At 35.0% G+C, this 18,395-nt stretch overlaps 1 protein-coding gene across 1 annotated transcript in view; it reads right to left on the bottom strand.

Moving 5' to 3' along the window:
- TENM1 (teneurin transmembrane protein 1) overlaps positions 1 to 18,395 on the bottom strand; it is a 629,447-nt gene that overhangs the window by 188,340 nt on the left and 422,712 nt on the right. The window contains exons 12-14 of the mRNA XM_052662865.1: positions 7,937 to 8,122; positions 6,363 to 6,386; positions 4,406 to 4,552 (exon numbers count right to left, since the gene is read on the bottom strand). Of these exons, the coding sequence (XP_052518825.1) occupies positions 4,406 to 4,552; positions 6,363 to 6,386; positions 7,937 to 8,122 (357 nt within the window). The remainder of the gene's footprint in view (positions 1 to 4,405; positions 4,553 to 6,362; positions 6,387 to 7,936; positions 8,123 to 18,395) is intronic.

Genomic DNA, 18,395 nt, shown 5'->3' with positions numbered 1-18,395 from the left:
TGTATGCTGACTACATCATGAGAAATGCCGGGCTGGATAAATTACAAGTTGGAATCAAGATATGTGGGAGAAACATCTACAATCTCAGATATAAAGATGATACCAGTCTAATGGCAGAAAGCAAAGATGAACTAAAGAGCCTCTTCATGAGGGTGAAGGAGGAGAGTGAAAGAACCAGTTTAAAACTAAATATTAAAAATACTAAGATCGTGGCATCTAGCCCCATTACTTCACAGCAAATAGAAGGGGACAAGGTGGAAACAGTGGCAGATTTCCTCTTCTCGGGCTCCAAAATCACTGTGGATAGTGACTATAGCCATGAAATAAGGAGATGATTGCTTTTTGGCAGGAAAGCTATGACAAACCTAGACAGTGTGTTGAAAAGCAGGACATTATTCTGTTGACAAAGGTCTGTACAGTCAAGTGGTTCACTGTCATATACGGTAGTGAGAGCTTGACTATAAAGAAGGCGGAAAGCCAAAGAATTGATGCCTTCAAACTGTGGTGCTGGAGAAGACTCCTGAAAGTCTCTTGGACTGCAAGGAGATCAAACCAGTCAATCTTAAGGGAAATCAACCCTGAATATTCATTGGAAGGACTGATGCTGAAGGTGAAGTATTTTGGTCACCTAATGAAAATAGCTGACTCATTTTAAAAGTCCGTGATGCTGGGAAAGATTGAGGGTAGGAGGAGAAGAGGGCATCAGAGAATGAGATGGCTGGATGGCATCACCGATGCAATGGACATGAACTTGGGCAAACTTTGGGAGATGGTCAAGGACAGGAAGGCCTGGCATGCTGTAGTCCATGGGGTTGCAAAGAGTTGGACATGACTAGGTGACTGAACAACAACACCAAAGCGAGACACATGATTAACATAGGAAAATGTGGTTACCATAAGGTTAAGTCTCCTCTTTCAAGCACAAGATTGTGCACATGCAGTGTGCTTGTTGACTAAAGGGGTACATGAGGTTAAGACATTTGATAGATTTGTGGTTTCTGTGGTAATTAGCTCATATATATACAATGCAAAAGAGAGTTTTCTCTTTGTTTGCATATTAAAAAAATCCAAGTGTTTTTGGTTCTGTTTTTACTGTTCAAGGAGTTCTAAGGTAGCTCCGAGACCTGTGACACCCACATATTCAATGCAGCCCAATTAGTTACCAAGAGTCACAATACACTGAATCAGAGTGTAACTAAAGTCAAAGCTGCAGGAAGTAGCAGTAATACTAATGAGCATTCAAAGCTGATTGCAATGCAAAAAAACCCCAATCCTGCCATTCTTTATGTATCAGCAATGATATGGAGCAATGAGATAGCAGCTACTTGAAGCAACTGCTTGAAAGTTCCTGTAATTTTTTTTTTTTGGATAGGGAAGATTTCTTAAGAATTAACATTAAAAAAAATAAGGACCATATTTTTCTCCCCAAAAGGTTCAATTGGCACTTTCTCATTTAGTTAAAACTCACACATCTACATATATAAATAAGTATGCAAATATTAATCATAAGGCATATCCAACCATTCTGGATGGCTGGAAATGAACACTGCCATTCTGGATAGTTGGAAAACTGAGACCAAGAAATAAAGGGCATTTAATGTATTCTTAGGGGTGTTACTTAAACAGTATAAAAACACATTTATTGTCCAAAATTTTAGTCATGGGACTTTCAGAGGCTATTTAATCCAGCTATTTAATCTATCTTTCCATCTCAAGGAAGAGCTAAATATTTATTTGTCATCAGTATCATCTTAATCCTACCAAGGAGCCTCTCCCTCCTACTCCCTAGAGAGACAATCATAAAAATATACTAAAGTCACATTGGGTCTTTCATTTTTGATTCTCACACAGATGCACATTTTTAAAGAAATGTTCACAGGTCAAAACAGATTCAGCAACATCTTCTATACCTTTTGTATCTATATATACCACAGATATTGAAATTTGATAACTCATTATTGCATTACTATTTAATCAATCCATTCACTAAACATTTTTGACTCCCCTGAGGTAAACTTGAGGCCACAAAAAATGCTTGATAATTAAACATTCAATTATTTTTTAAAAATAAAGCTGTATATTATTACGGGAGGAAACTTATCGTGGCTCAACACTGAGTCAGAAATTTTACTTGCATAAGTTGTTAAAGTATTTTCTGAGCATATCATTTGAATCAATATATCAATTGAGATATTTCTATTACTACACCTTCAATCCTTTTTGTAAATAAGCAGACCACCTAGGTTTACACTCTGGCTCTATCATTTACTTTCCATATGATCTTGAGCATTTTCTTTAACTTCTCGGTGCCTCAGTTTCCTAATTTGTACAGTAGAGTTAATAGTAGTTTCTACCTCATGGAGATTAGGTGAAATAATTCACATAAAGGACTCAGCACTGTGCCTTGTACATTGTAAACACAATACAAGTGAGCTAATATTATTAGTAATTATATTTGGCACCAAACTATGGACTCTGGGACTTCCTTGGTGGTCCAGTGGTTAAGACTCTGCATTTCCAGTGCAGCAGGTGTGGGTCTGATCCTTGGTTGGGGAACTAGGATCCCACATGCTGTGTGGCATGGCCAAAAACAAACTTAGAAAAATAGACTCTGGGTCACACTTAGTATGTAACAAGAAAACAACATAGACAGGATATAATTAAGTGCTGGATTGTATGGTGTATATGATAAACACCATGGTCGACTAGGGTGGTGGATGTCAGGCATCATGGGAGATACAGCTTGAGTTGGAACTTAAATGATGGGCTGAGAATGATGGGTATACAGGATGAGTCCTGAAAAAGAAGATGAATCTTGGTGAACCATAAAAGGCAAGTTAATAGTTGATCAGTGTACCATTTAATTGAAAATCTCACTCTGGCCTCCCAAACAATACGGGGAGGGAGGAGGGAGGGGGGTTCAGGATGGGGAACACGTGTATACCTGTGGCGGATTCATATTGATGTATGGCAAAACCAATACAATATTGTAAAGTAATTAACCTACAATTAAATAAATTTATATTAAAAAAATTTAATTTAGATAGGAAGGAACAGTCTCTTCAGAAAATGGTCTGTTATCCTTGGTGTGTGTGTGTGTGTAAATGTGTGTTGACAGAGTGGTGATTGGTGTAGTTTATCATCTCTCAAGTAGTTCACATGAATTATCTTGTTTAATACTTATAACAACCCTATTAGACAGTTATTATTATCAGCCCCATTTTGAAGATAAGGAAACTGAAGCACAGAGATAGCAAGAAACTATTCCCAAACCCAACAGCTAGAAGTACATAGCAGAGCTCATATTTGAATCCAGAAATTCTGACTTCAAAGCCCTGTGCTCTTAATGAGAAAGTTGCTTCTATTTAAAATTCATAAGGTCTTATAACTTTTCAAGGCAAACTGTTAGCTAGAACAATAAAAGAGGACACTTTTATGCCCAATTTTGTGCTTAAATAATGACTGTAACCTTATTGTTTTAAGCCCTACGTGCTCAAATGACAAGGTATGTAATTGTCTAGGCACAAGTAGAAACCTTGAGGAGTTAAATTTAATAACCTACTTCATTTTAAGTTAATATACATAAATTAGAAATAATTTTTTCCTGTCAATTTCATGTTTTCTTGATTAGAAAGTAAGAGGATTCATTGTTTTAGGCTCATTCAGAAGTGATCTGGGTTGTTTTGCGGCTGATTGTACAATGTATTAGATGACTTTGTTTGCTAGACTAAAATAGAAGTGGTTACCCTGAGGCCTCAGAGCCACATATGGCTTTTTAAAACATGTGCAGCTCTTGAATTAAATATAAAATTTCTACTGTGAATTGTCTTGATGCCATGTCCTTTGAAAGATATAAAGTGCTACTAAAAGGTAAAGACACAAGAGGGAGCCCTAAATAACTAAGAATAAAGATAACTACCTCACAGTGTGTGTAGTGCAAGCTACATCAGCATCTGACAGTTTAGACGTTGGCACATGGATTTTATATAGCATAATATAATGCCATAGGTATGGGAGCTGGCATGGTTGTAACAATTAAGAAAAGAGAAACTGAAGTCATATAGCCTTGAATTGGAACCTTGGTTCTGGCACTTTTGAGCTGTGTGATCTTGGAAAAGTCACTTACCATTTTCACTCCAAGCATTAGTCTTTCCATTTAATAGGGAAAATATTACCTATACCTTATAGCGTTATTGTGAACATGAAATGGCATATGATACATACAAAGAGTTTGGAGTATTGCCTGATTACAGTAAATATTCAATGAATTGAAATTCAAAACATAGTATGACCTTATATTGTTTAAACCAAGGATTCCTAACTTCCCCTTTTGGCCAGATTGGTCATCACTGTGCTAGAGGCTGGGATATTCCTTTCTTATATGAACATTTAATAAATGACTCACCTCCATCATTGTCCAAGTTATCTCCACAAAGCATTTCCATGACAACATTGCAGCCTGTCCCACTCCAACCCACCTGACACACACAGTGCCAACCATTTTGATCCAGGGTACATCGCCCATTTCCAAAGCAGAGCCCTGGGCAGCCATCTGAAAAGACAGCAGTGAGTAACAAATTCAGAGACATCAGAATGGGACTGGCCAACGATGATGTATCTGCCCATAGGGAAAAACTGAATCATCTGGTGAGATGTTGAGGTGAGGTGTTAAATAAATGGAAGAGGGGCTTGCTTGCTTATACCACTTTCCCAGGGAACTTGTTATCCCTTACTCTGCTGTGCTTTTCCTTAGAGAGCCAATTAAACATCATTAATGCTAACCCCAATTCCCAACCTCTGATTCAGATAGGATAAAAACTATGATAGGGACAAGAAATGTGTTTTGTTTCTTTTCAAAAAAGGTATCTCCTCATTTCAATCAAAACTGGATGGATGATATTGTATCCAGTTATGCAAAAAAAAGGGATAAGACAGCCATCTCTAGGAAGAGACACTTCTAACTATTGCCACTCTGTGCTGATTTTTCCCTAGTGATGTGTTGCTTCAGGACTTAGGTATGTTGGTATACCATTCAGGTCATACCATTAATTGCCCATATGGTGCCTTAGAAATATGCTGCACTTGCTTTACATCATTTCAGCTTTTCTCATCGAGATTATTATTGATCTGAGAGCTAAGGATTGATTTTTTTTTTTTTTTTACTTATCTGGTATTTCTCTCAGAAACTAGCATAATAGTATACCTGTTGTCAGTGCTCAACAAATGTTGGTGGAATTCACGCATGCCAAATTTAGACTTTCAGAATTCTAGGGATAACTGAATAAATATAGTCAAGAGGAAATTTTTATGCTTAAATGACTTCTATCCATTGGTAACCCTAACCACAAACGCTGATGACACTCTCTGTTTAGACATTTAGTTTCTCAGGGAGGACCTACTGTCTTTACCAGTGGTTCAGAGATAGGCTATCCCCAAGGACAACTCTGCATGTCCCCAGTGCTCACTGGGCAGATGAACAGAGAGAGAAATAAAGGCATATTGCTTCTGGAAATTGCAGGACAAGATCTAGATAGTCCAATGAATGCTCTTTTCATTTTCTCTGTTTGAAAGAAAATTCCAAAAAGCAAAAGAATGCTGTTTTTAATCTGTAGAAGCAACCCAGTATTTCTTACAAATGGTTTTTCTAGCAACTATCAACAACAGAGGAAGAGAAAAATGACAGATGGCTGTTAGAAAATATGAAAAGATTATATATATGTATATGTTCATCACAAAATAGTATAGGATGAACATGTATAAGATCAAGAAAGAGATTTATCTAGTTCCAGTCTCAGGCACATACAAAGGAAAAAGAGAAACTAGGAATAATTTGAATGGGACATTTTCAACCTTCTGAGGCTGAAGTAATGAAAGGCACCAGGGTATCTGACAGAAAAACTCTTATAGTCTCTATCAAATGCAGATCCCTGGGGGGATGGATGATGAGGTACTAACAGGGGAATAATTCTGCCCTTGAAAGGATACATGGACATAAAGCTATATTGTTATGTTAAATAAAAAGTTCAACTGTCGACCTAAACCTAGTTTATTTAATAATTACTTCTCTGTCAATATAAACAGACACACACACATACAACTCAACATAAAGACAAAGAAAAATAATTCTTAAAACTGCTTAATGATCTATTAAACTCTATGGCAAAAAAAACGCATTGATATTGGAAAAGCAAATTACTTTTAAGTCTATTATAGCATGAGCCTGGCAATATTACACTTAAGATTGCCAAAATTAAAAACAATAACACCACCACCACCACCACAACCCACCAACAATTTCTTTCCCACATGCATATTCTGTTTAAAATAATTTTCTCTTATAAAACTAGAGAGAACAAGCTTACCTCGGACAGCATCTAAGTAGTGAGCTAAAAGGGGGGAAAAGAGTGATGGAATGAATTTCTGGGAAACCAAAGCTATACAACAAGTACTAATGGTTTACCATCTGTTGCCTGGGAGGAGAAGAGAAAACTGTGAATACTGAAATGCCTGCAGCTCAAAAGTTGGTACACTGGCCTGCGTAGTTTGTGAATAATATTTTCTCTGGGAAAGATATTAATGGCTTTTCTGCAAGGAACTCTATTAGGCTTCCTAAAAAAGTGTCACATTTCATTCAAAGTATAAGAACTGCATTTTTATATTTCAGTAGTAACTTTCATGAGAGAGCACTAGCTTGAGCTTCTTATTACTAGTATCTTTAGAAGGGGGTTCTGGAGTAGCCACTTTGGTAATCATCGCATATTTGAATCCTCCTATGTGAAGGCAATAAACTTACTCTAGTGCAGGAATGTAATTACTTAAGCTGCATCTGAATCTCACCCCTCACCACATTTTTAATGAATTTTAAATATTTTCCACAGTCATAGAACAAGACTTACTGTAATTTTAGTAGTTTAACAGTTTATTAAAATTATGTTATATATATTATACATTATTTTGGAATGTTCCAACCATTATAACAAAATACTTTCATCTAGAAATTAAAGCTCTAGTATAGTCTAGTGGGGAAAAAGAGCTCGCAAACAATGAACTGGGTATCCTGAGGCTCACGCTTGCCCTGTATGAATTTTCTGTGTATTCGTAGAATGACACTGGAACATTGTGTGACCCACTTTCCTTAGCTGAACAATGGGAATCGTACTTGTCCCTCTCTAAACACGGGAAACCTTCGTGGCAGATACATGTATGTGTCAAGGGCTATATTTTTTTTTAATTAAGTATTTTATAATTGAAACATTAATTAGTGTTTTTTATGGTGTGAAGACCATGTGAAACATTAACTATGACATAGACTTTTTCATACCCACAGACTGTCTCCCAGGCAATATCCTAAAAATTTGTGAAATTGGTGATGAGGGATGAGACAGCCTGGGTGCTTTGTTTAAAAGTATCTATACTACCCAATAAACAATTCAACACAGATGTTCTTTTGATGGTAGGTCAGGAGTGTCTGCCTTATGCATTAAAATAGCCCTTAATGCTATTGAATGGCTGCTGATAAAGTAGTCCCATTTAATGAAATGGGACTTAGAGGCAATCTAAGTACTTTCAACCGAAACAATTCATACTTTTCAAAAGGAAAAAAATTGGCCAGTGAATGCTACCTTTACAATAAAAGCACTTCTCTTATTAACTAATGACACTATTCTAATGTATCATCTTTCATTTGAGTAACTCAAAACACTTGAAAGCAGAAAATACAAAGAATACCAAAGTAATGAAAAAGAAAATGGCACAGAAGTAAATAAAATGTTATCCTCAAAACAGGAAACCTCCTAGTTAAAGAAACTTTCAAACTTATGACCAACCCTCCTACTTCTCTCCTCCCATTTCAAAGTCTACAAAAACCCTGGTGATTGATTTGTTGGACTGCTTTACTTTCTCAGTTAATCCAATGTACTTTGTTTCAAGTACTTACCAATTGTGCAGTGGTCGCCCTCCCATCCAGGGCTGCACTCACATTTTCCATCTTTGCACTGGCCATGCTCAGCACAGTGAGAATGACAGGAGCGTTCTTCACACGTTGGTCCAACCCAACCTTCTTCACATTGGCAGATTCCCCTTGAACAGACTCCGTGGCTACCACACTCCATGGTACACAGCTCTGCGGGGAATTTAAAGAAGATATATTTACATATTTTATTACATCCAAAGTCTACTCTTTCAAAAACACATTACAATTACCAAAATCTCAGTCTATACCTACATTCAAAAGGTCACAAAGACTTCTAGCATGTGAGTGAATGTACAAAGAATTCTATTAAAAAAGGTAATTATGTCTCTATGTATAAAATAAACTCTAAATCATATTGCTTTTGAGGAGTCTAAAAAATGAAAATAGCATTGAAGGCTCAGAAATGAAGTCAGTGGCAAACAAATGTCAAGTGGTTTTCACTAAAAATTCATTAGGACCACAGAAATTTTGTTGCAGAGATTTTTGTGATGCTATAAGAAATCACTGGGATGACCCAGAGGGATGGTACAGGGAGGGATGTGGGAGGGGGGTTCAGGATGGGGAACCCGTGTACACCCGGGGCGGATTCATGTTGATGTATGGCAAAACCAATACAGTATTGTAAAGTAATTAGCCTCCAATTAAAATAAATAAATTTAAATTAAAAAATAGAAAAACAAAAAACAAAAACAACAACAAAAAAAGAAATCACTGGGGAAAACACACATAGTAAAATAGTATCCTAACTTCATTCGGGAAGACAGGTTTTACAATCAGAAAGGTGATAACTTTCTAATACAATTCATAATACACAAGAGGTAAAGTAAAGCTGCAAATGATGGTAATCAATTGGTTTCCCTGATCATACTAACAATATTTGCATTTATTTTAAGTATTTAGAATGACTTTTGATTACTATACATCGTCTTATCTCAAAATGTCATTCAATATTTAGCCAATGTAATCAATATGTATTACCAGTTCTGTCCAGTTTCTCTCTTCTGTCTCATTGACTTATTTTTTGAGGCACACTGAATACTAATAAAATCATGACAGTAGAAAGCCAAAATACAAGTTTGGTTAGACTGTTTCTTGATGAAATGCCCTTGCTGGAGGGGCAGAAAGGAGATAAAATCCTGTCAAAAGGATGCCATAGGTTTGGGGTGAATGAAAAAGAGAATATTCTGGAATCCAAGTGAGTTTTATTACTATCTGGATCCATATATTCACTAATTCATTCGCAAGTATTCTTTGAGGGTCAAGGTATGATAGAAAGAGCAATGGGCTTGGAAAAAGAATTCTGCATAAAATCTGTGTACAGTTAGGCAAACAGTGACATGTTTTCTTAATCTCTGCTTGTGTAACTATACAATGCAAGTAATAATATTTATACATGACAGGGTCATTGGGCAATTTGAGATATATCTTGGAGGTAGAACCAATATGAATTCCTTAAGAGTAGATATAGGAAATGAAGGAAAAGGAAAACATACAAGTCTTGGCATAAACAAAGGGGTGGATAATGCTGCCACTAACAAAATGGGAAAAGATGAAAGATCAAACAAATTAACTTTGAGATGACATAGAGATAGCCAAATGAAAATATCAATTAAGCAGTAAGATATATGAATTTGATAGGACCAAGCAAGAGATGTGAAACTGGCAACCATTAGCAAATAGGTGGTATTTAGCATTTAGGCTGGAGAAGGCAATGGCACCCCACTCCAGTACTCTTGCCTGGAAAATCCCATGGACGGAGGAGCCTGGAAGGCTACGGTCCATGGGGTCGCTGAGGGTCGGACATGACTGAGCGACTTCAGTTTCACTTTTCACTTTTCACTTTCTTGCATTGGAGAAGGAAATGGCAACCCACTCCAGTGTTCTTGCCTGGAAAATCCCAGGGATGGGGGAGCCTGGTGGGCTGCTGTCTATGGGGTCGCACAGAGTCGGACACGACTGAAGTGACTTAGCGTCAGCAGCATTTAGGCTTGAGACATCATGATATCCTCTAAGCAATGAGTTCTTTGGAGTTCCATTATTTAAAGATAAAAGAGAAAAAGAGGAACCATCAAAGCAGACTGGGAAGGAGAGGATATTGAGTGATAGGAGGAAGTTCAGTAGATTGTGGTGTGGTAGTGGTGATGTAGTCACTAACTCATGTCCAATTCCTGCAACTCCATGGACTGTAGCCCACCAGGCTTCTCTGTCCATGGGATTTCCCAGGCAAGAATACTGGAGTGGGTGGCCAGTTCCTTCTTCAGTGGATCTTCCCGACCCAGAGATTGAACTCACATTCCCTGCACTGCAGGTGAGTTCTTTACTGCTGAGCCACCAGGGAAGCAGCTAAAGCCAAAAGAAGACAATATTTTAAGAAAAAGGGGGTAGTTATGATGGGGATAGAGTAAGGGGATAAAGCAGGTAATTAAGTAGTTAACCCCACTAGGGGATTGTAAGTAAAGAAAAAAGTATAGGAGACCCTATTAATTTAACTCCATAAACTTAATGATCACTCAAGAAAGTAGGTTTGCTAAACCACAAAACCAACCAGGCTTGTTTAACAATAAAACTATGCACAGAAGCATGTGACATGCCCCCAAACAATAAAACAATGGTGGCGTGAGACCCACATCCTGCCTAGTGAACTCAGTAAGTCAATGATTTCTAGATGACATGTTCCTCTGCATGCACTAAAAACAAAAATATAAGGAAAAGGTGACATTTACTAAAACCTGAGATGATTTACCATTTTTAGCTTACGTTACCGCCTTTCTGCTCATTTCCATAGCACCATGATAGTCCTGGCTTGACTATGTAGGGACAAGAATACTCCCTCACCAAACACGGAGGAGAAACTGATGATGGAAGTGTGATGTCTGTTCAAGAATGCGGAAGAAGGTAGTCTTCCCCCTCCATTTTTCTTTTGACTATAAAACTGTGGCCCACTAAGTTGTCAGGGCGAGGCACCTTCTTGTTCACCTACTTGCAAGCCTCACAAGGGTCCTAGACTAATAAATTACTCCTTAGATACCACTTTGCCTCTCACCGAATTCTTTCTGAGCTGAGACATAAAGAACTGGAGCTCCTTGGAGTGCCCAAAATGCCACCTAGAGGTTTCGGTTACATGTAAAATATTGCTGAGAGGTCAATGGGCAGAGAAGTACCCATTAGATTTACCAATATGGAAATTGGTGGCAACTTTAGGAAGAGCTGTGTTGATAAAGTAGTAGTTGTAAAGCCAGGTTGGACTGGGTGGAAGAGTGAATAGAAAATTGTGTGTGGGATTACCAGATTGAGAGAAAATTCCAGGACCGAGAAAATACCAAAAAAAGGGGGACTTATCCTAAAAAATGGTAGCTCAAGTAGGTTAATGTTGAATTAGTGCCAACATTGTATATCTTGATTCTGAATCTCTGATTGATAATCTGAATTTTAAAATTTAGTTCTTGTAGTGAACTTGATATTGTAAATATATTCCCCTTAATGGCTTCCCTCAAGACACTAAAAGCTGAAATGAAAGGGCCTTTCTAAGATTAGGGAACTAAATAGGTCAAAGGCAATCAAACCAGAGCTGACTGTAGCAATTAGAGGCAAACATTTTGCATACATCGCTTTATACAACTATAAATTTTAGACACAGACGAGTATCATTATTCTGATGATTTCCTGAAAAGTAGTAGGACTGGATGAATAGCATCAGCAAAATGGCAGACTAGGCTATCCTTAAACCACCTCAACATAAACCTTTAGAAATGTTAAATATAACATAATAATTTTTAAAATTGCCTGTCTTAGCTCACGAGAAAGAGAAATTCTCAAATGCCAATGCAAAGAAGATACTAACATACAAACATGTAAGCATGTAAGTCAACCCTCTGGCAGCCTAGAGGGGTTATTATATCCAGTAATGACTAGGGGCTTGGGTATCTGTGTCCACAAAAGGAAAAGAGATGAGGTCTTTGGCCCATTTAAGATAGGGAGTTGGAGCGGAAACTTCTGAAGAAAGCAAGGACAACCCTTGAAAAACTGCAACCTCAATAGATGGGGATTAATAAACTATCCACTAGCCTAGAGAGATGGCAAGGAAGCATTGACTATATAATAATAATAATTATAAAACTGGGGGATTAGAAAACAATAGTGAAATAAAATATTACCTTATCATATTAGGTGCAATGGAATCCCCTGTGTGCAATATTTCTAAAGCCTTATATTCTTCAGGAGTTAGGTAAGAGATACTTTGTCAAGTATGCATGTAAAAGTGGAAAAGTGAAGCTCTGTTTCTAGTGATTGTGACCTAAGTAATTTTTACTATTCTCTTCTGATAAGAACTAGAAAATCTAGACAAAATATATTTTAAATTTTGTTGAATATTACTAGAATTCACAAAAGAGTAAAGAGTTACTAGGCCAACTTCCAGGAGAAAATGATAACCCAGAGAGGTGTCTGACATTTACAGATGTTTCTCTTCTAGAAATGTCTGTCAGTTCTGGTGGATGCAGCTGGAAGGCTCAAAGGTTGAGCAGAGCTTTTGTCAATCTTATGGGTACAGAAAAAATACTTGACTAGATAATGGCTAAAAAATTTCCAATACTGAAGCCAGATATATCAAGCCAAATATTGAAGCAAAAGTGAAGGAACAAAAAAGAGAAAAAGACAGATTCACAATTATAGTCAGAGAGTTTTATGATTCCCTTTCTCATTAACTGACAGAACAAGCAGATAACTCAGAAAGAATATGTAATATTTGAGAATATGATTAACAAATTTGATCTAGTTGATAATATAGAACACTGCATTAAATAACTACAACATACACAGAAATTTCAAGTACACAGAAAGCATTTACAAATATTGACCATAGGCTGGGTTGTAAAGCAAGTCTCAATGTATTTCTAAGTACTGAAATTATATATAACATATTTTCTCCTTACTATGGAATTAAACTTGAAATCAGTAACAAAAGATAATTATAAAATCCACATAATTTAAAGATTGAGAAATAGTCTTCTGAATGAACTATAGAACAGAGAAGAAATCATCATGGAAATAAGGAAATATTTTGAAATGAATGAAAATGTCCTCAGTGGAGGACAGAGGAATCTGGTGTGCTGTAGTCCATGAGGTCACAAAGAATCGGAAATGATTTAGCAACAGAACAACAACAAATATGTAAAAATTTGTGTAATATAACTCAGTCCATATGTGTAGGAAAATTTATAAGACAGAACGGGGAGCCAGCTGAAAAAACAATGACCCAAGCATCCAGTTCAAAGAAATTAGATAAAGAAGAGCAAAGGAAACTCCAAGAGGGTATAAGGAAGAAGATAACAAGTTTAAAAGCTAAAATTAAGTAAATGGGAATAAATATGTGATAGAAAGAATCAACAAAGCCAATATGTGATGATTTACATAAACTAATAAAATTGATAAACTCCTGATGGGGCTCATGAAGAAGAAAATACAGAAGGCCCAAATAACTAATATTGGGAATGGAAAAGATGACATTGTTGCAGATTGTTCAGACATAAAACATCATAAGAAGATAGCACAAATAACTTTTTGTCAATATATTTAAAACTGTCAGTGGAATGCACAAATTCCCAGAAAAGTCAAGCTTACAATAATGCACACAAGGAAAAAAAAGGAAACAGTATTTTCTATAAAAACCTTAATAAACAATGAAAAATATCCCCCCCAAAAAATTATAATCTCAGATAACTTCATTTGTAAATATACCAAAATTTTAAGGAAGAAAAATTGCCAATCTTGAATAAACTTTTCCAAAGAACAGGAAAAAAGAAAACACTTCATAGTGTGTTTCTGATGTCAGTGTAACCTTTATGTAAAATTCTGACAATGATATTATAAGAAAAAATACAGGCTAATCTCACTCATAAATATGGATGTAAAGACTCTAAACAAAACATTAACACAGCAAAACTAGTATTACATAACAGGAAATCATATAATCACCCATTTGTATTTATTCTAGAAAAGCAAGATTGTTTTAAACTTTGAAAATCAATAATTGCAATTCATCATATATATAGAGTAAAAGATGAAACTCATATGATCATCTTCACAGATACATAATGAGTATTTCATAAAACACTAAACATTCATGCTAAAAATAGGAAACTAAGACTAAAAGCAACTTTAACCAATAAAGATAAGCTACAAAACCCCCACAACAAAAACATTATTTAATTGTGAGATGTTGAAATCTTTTCTTCTATTATTGACACTGAGCAAAGATGCCTATGATCATCACTTCTATACAACATAATTCTTGAGGTCCTAGCCAGTGCAATAATGTAAGAAAAGGAAAAAAAAAGTATAAAAATTGAAAAGGAGCAAACAATCATTATTCAAGGATAGTATGATTGTGTATATACAAACTACAAAAAGAATCTAATAATTAATAGATAAATTATTAGAATTAATATGCTTAATAATAATTTTAACACAATATTTGTAAGACCTATACTGGAAAATTATTAAAATTTGTGAGATAAACTAGAGGAAAAACTGGATAAATGGAAAGCTATAACACGTTCATGAACAGAAAAACTCAAAACTAAAGATGCCAATCTCCCCCAAATTCTCCTGCAGATTCAATACACCCCCAATCAACATCTCAGCAGTTGTATGTGTGTGTTTGTACGTTTATGTGTATATTGATCAGTCAAAGAAAGGAGCAGAATAAGGTGAAAAGATATACTTTAGCTGATAGTAAGACATTATAAAGCTATGTTAATTTAGACAGTGGGCATTGGTACAATGGCAAATAGACCAATCAGAGTAAATAGAGTCCTAAAACAGATCCATACATATAAGGATACTTGATTTATGGTAAAGGTGGTACTGTAGGCAAATGAGAAATGACTACTGTTTTAAATGGTTCTTGGAAACTAAATATCCTTTAAGAAAAATTTCATCTCTACTGAATCCTATATACAAAATCAATTCCAGATAAAATGTATGAAAAATAAACTGACAGAGCTTCTAGAACACAACATTAAAAAACAATGTCATGATCTTTAGGGCACAAAATTTTTTTAAAAACTGTACACAAAATGCTAACCATAAAGATAAAATATAAAATTGGATGATATCAAAATTAAGAACTTCTTTTAATCAAAAGATAAACACATGCTGTCAGTGGTAGAATATATTCTACCACAGGTATTTCCTATCTGGATAATTCACTGAGTTGTACACCTAGGACTTTTGTCCTTTTCTGTATGTGTATTATGTTTTAATGAAATGTTAAGAAGTTAAAGATAATACACAAAAGAACATAAACAGAATATATAATTTCCTAACCAGAAATAGAGGAATAAGAATGAAGATAACCTAGGTAATCAGAGAAAAGGCAGAAAAAGGGTAAAAGTCAATGAAAAAATAAATGATGTAAATAGGAGACACAGAAGAAGATTATAGGATATAAATCCAAACATGTCAGTAATCCTAGTAAATAAAAACAAATTGAACTTGCAGTTTAAAAGACGGACACTCTGGAACTGAGTGAAACAGAAAATCTAGTTTTGTTCTTTCTGTTAATAAGAGGTGTGCTGAAACATACTAATACAGAAAAGTTATCAATAAGAGAAAAAAGCAGGGTAGTAAAATATCAAGAAATTTGCGGTAGCTACAATATTATCAGATGAAATAGATTTCAAGGTGTAAAGATCATTATGGATAGAGTCATTATATAATGATAAAAGGATTAATTCACCAGGAAGAGGTAACAATTGTGATCCTGTAAGAAAATATAGCTTCAATATATATAAAGCAAACCTGGACATACTTGTAATAAGACAAATTGAAAATTTCACCATCAGGAATAAAAAGATAAAAAATTAATGAGGATGTAGAAAAGTTGAATAGTACAATTAACAACTTTAATATAATGAACATGTATAGAATCCCAAAGCTATGACTATAAATACACATTCTTTCCAAGAACATACAGAATACCCAGAAAACAGACAATTATTAGTTTACAAAGGAAAGCTCAACAAATGGCAAATATTCTACACCATACAGATCATGCTGCTTCAGCAAAATGCACTAAAATTAGAAATCAGTGAACAAAAAGCAAAAGCAAAAATGCAGAAAAGTGCTCCTTAAAAATATACTTTAAAATAATTCAGGAATCACATAAAAACTATATTGGAAATTAGGAACTGGGTAACAATGAAAATACTATTTATAAAAACTTGTGGGATGCAGCTTAGACAGTAACTTAGAGGAAACTTATATCTTTTCATGCATTTAGTAGAAAAGAACAATTGAAAATTAATCAACAAAGCATCCAACTCAAGGACTAAGAAAAAAGATTACATATAAGTAGAAGGGAGGAAACAATAATAGTAAGAGCTAAAAGTTAATGAAGGGAGAAACAAAGAAACAATAGAGAAGATGAACAAAACCAAAATTTGTGTCTTTGACATGAATAATAAAGTAGAGAAAGCTTTGACAAAATAGAATAAGAAAAAAAGAAAGGAAATGATAAAAATAAATATTAAAGTTTAAAATATAAAAGTAAATGAAAAAGTACTATAAACAATTTTATGACAGTAAGATCTTAGATGAAGTAGATGATTTTTCAAGAAAAAAATGGATTTGAGAAGAAACTTAAAGCCTGGATAGATCTTAAAGACATTGAAAATGGCTCAGATGATTTTACAGGTACATTTAGTGAAACTTCTAAGAGACAGGTAATCTCTATTTTAAGTCACACCAGAGAACATGAATAGAGAGAAGACTTCCTGAACTATTTTATGAGGCTATTATAATCTGGTTCCAAAGTAAGGTGAGAAAAGAAGAAAGGACTTTTTTGTAGCCTCATCTCATAAACATGGATGCAAAAATCTTTAATAAAAGATCTGGAAATCAAACCAGATACATACAAATATAAGAAATTACAAAAAAGTAGGCATGAATGCTAGGATGGTTTAACCTTTGAAAATCTATTAAAATAATTCATCATTGAATTAATCCATTTCAGTTTAATCTCATTTCATAATGGATTAAAGAAAAACTATCATCTTATATAGAGAAATAGTATTATATAATGTTGTATATTTATATTACATTTCCTATTTATAATATAATCTCTTAGCACAATAGGACTAGATGAGAATTTACAATAACATGGTTCCCTTAAAGTCAGAAGTACCATAATTAACTACTGCTTCTAATTCAGTAGGTACTGGATAACTCAGCTAGCACAATAAAGAAATCAAAATATAAAATGTTTAATGCCTGTAGTAAAGTGTTAGTCACTCAGTCGTGCCCAACTCTTCGTGACCCCATGGACTGCAGCCCACCAGGCTTCTCTGTCCATGGGATTTTCCAGGCAAGGATATTGGAGTGGGGTGCTATTTCCTTCTCCAATGCCTGTAGAGGAAGATACAAAACTGAATATACAGGTAAACTATGAAAACAGGAAGAGAGGATAGCAAAGTTACTGTAAACAGGATTAACAGAAAAAAAATCAGCAGCATGGCTATATATCAGGCACAGCCAACTATAAATAGAACGTACAATTTTTTAAAAACGATCCCATTCATAATAATAACATCTTTCAAAAAAAAAAACTTCAATGTCCTTTCATGCAAGAATTCACAACCTTTTGAATTGAAGAACACATACAAAGACTCAGTCAATGGAGAGACATACTATGCTCATGGCTCACAAACCTCAACATCATTAAGATGTTAATTTTCCTCTACTAGCTGTGTAAATTCAATGTAATTACAGTCAATATTCCAATAACCTTTTTCATAGAGCTTGAAAACCTGACCTTAAAATCCATATGAAACAGAAAAGACTAAGAACATTTCAAAATATATTCACTGATACGTATATGTGTGTGTGTGTGTGTGTTCAACCTAAATGTACATCAATAGGAAAGTAGATATATAAATTTTGGTGTGTTCATACGATGCGAAAAAAAAAATACAGAAGTCGAACACAGTAGAGGTACAAAATTGATAAACCTTAAAAACATAATGATAATGGAAGAAAGCAAGTTATACATATGAAATTTAAATATATGCTGACCAAGATATTTTTACAGATATATACTTATTGGCAAAGAACTTCCAGATGTTCAAGCTGGATTTAGAAAAGGCAGAGGAACCAGAAATCAAATTGCCAACATCTGTTGTATCCTAGGAAAAGAAAGAGAGTTCCAGAAAAACATCTATTTCTGCTTTATTGACTATGCCAAAGCCTTTGACTGTGTGGATCACAACAGACTGTGGAAAATTCTTCAAGAGATGGGAATACCAGACCACCTGACCTGCCTCTTGAGAAATCTGTGTGCAGGTCAAGAAGCAACAGTTAGAACTGGACATGGAACAATGAACTAGTTCCAAATTGGGAAAGGAATACGCCAAGGCTATATATTGTC

This window comes from Budorcas taxicolor, chromosome X (genome assembly GCF_023091745.1).
Source record: "Budorcas taxicolor isolate Tak-1 chromosome X, Takin1.1, whole genome shotgun sequence".
NCBI classification, from domain to species: Eukaryota; Metazoa; Chordata; class Mammalia; order Artiodactyla; family Bovidae; genus Budorcas; species Budorcas taxicolor.
Note: the sequence above shows the minus strand (reverse complement) of the source record. Positions and strands in the feature narration are given on the sequence as shown.